Here is a 257-nt window from a genome sequence, read left to right on the forward strand (position 1 = left end):
CAGCCCTCGACCCTGCCATGGGCTGCTCTGCGGGTCCCCGTGCCCAGCACCCCCAGCACCCTGGGCACAGAGGCCCCGCGGCTCAGGGGCTCCGCGTGTCCCGCAGGCGCCCTGGTGCTGCTCTCGCTGGCGTACCTCACCTCGCTCTTCTACTACATCCCCAAAGCGGCTCTGGCCGCCGTCATCATCTCAGCTGTGGTGCCCATGTTTGACGCTGGGATCTTCAGGACGCTCTGGCGGGTTAAGAGTGAGGGGAC

General features: G+C 67.7%; 1 protein-coding gene across 1 annotated transcript in view; it reads left to right on the forward strand.

Annotated features, from left to right (window-relative positions):
* Positions 1–106: 106 nt before the first annotated feature.
* The window catches only part of LOC104404636 (sodium-independent sulfate anion transporter-like), a gene marked incomplete at its 5' end in the record, with an annotated part of 1876 nt that continues 1725 nt past the window's right edge, over positions 107–257 (forward strand). Inside the window, one exon of the mRNA XM_010013111.1 lies at positions 107–247. Within this exon, the coding sequence (XP_010011413.1) occupies positions 107–247 (141 nt within the window). The remainder of the gene's footprint in view (positions 248–257) is intronic.

Source organism: Nestor notabilis, unplaced genomic scaffold (genome assembly GCF_000696875.1).
Source record: "Nestor notabilis isolate BGI_N333 unplaced genomic scaffold, ASM69687v1 scaffold25814, whole genome shotgun sequence".
Taxonomy (NCBI): Eukaryota; Metazoa; Chordata; class Aves; order Psittaciformes; family Psittacidae; genus Nestor; species Nestor notabilis.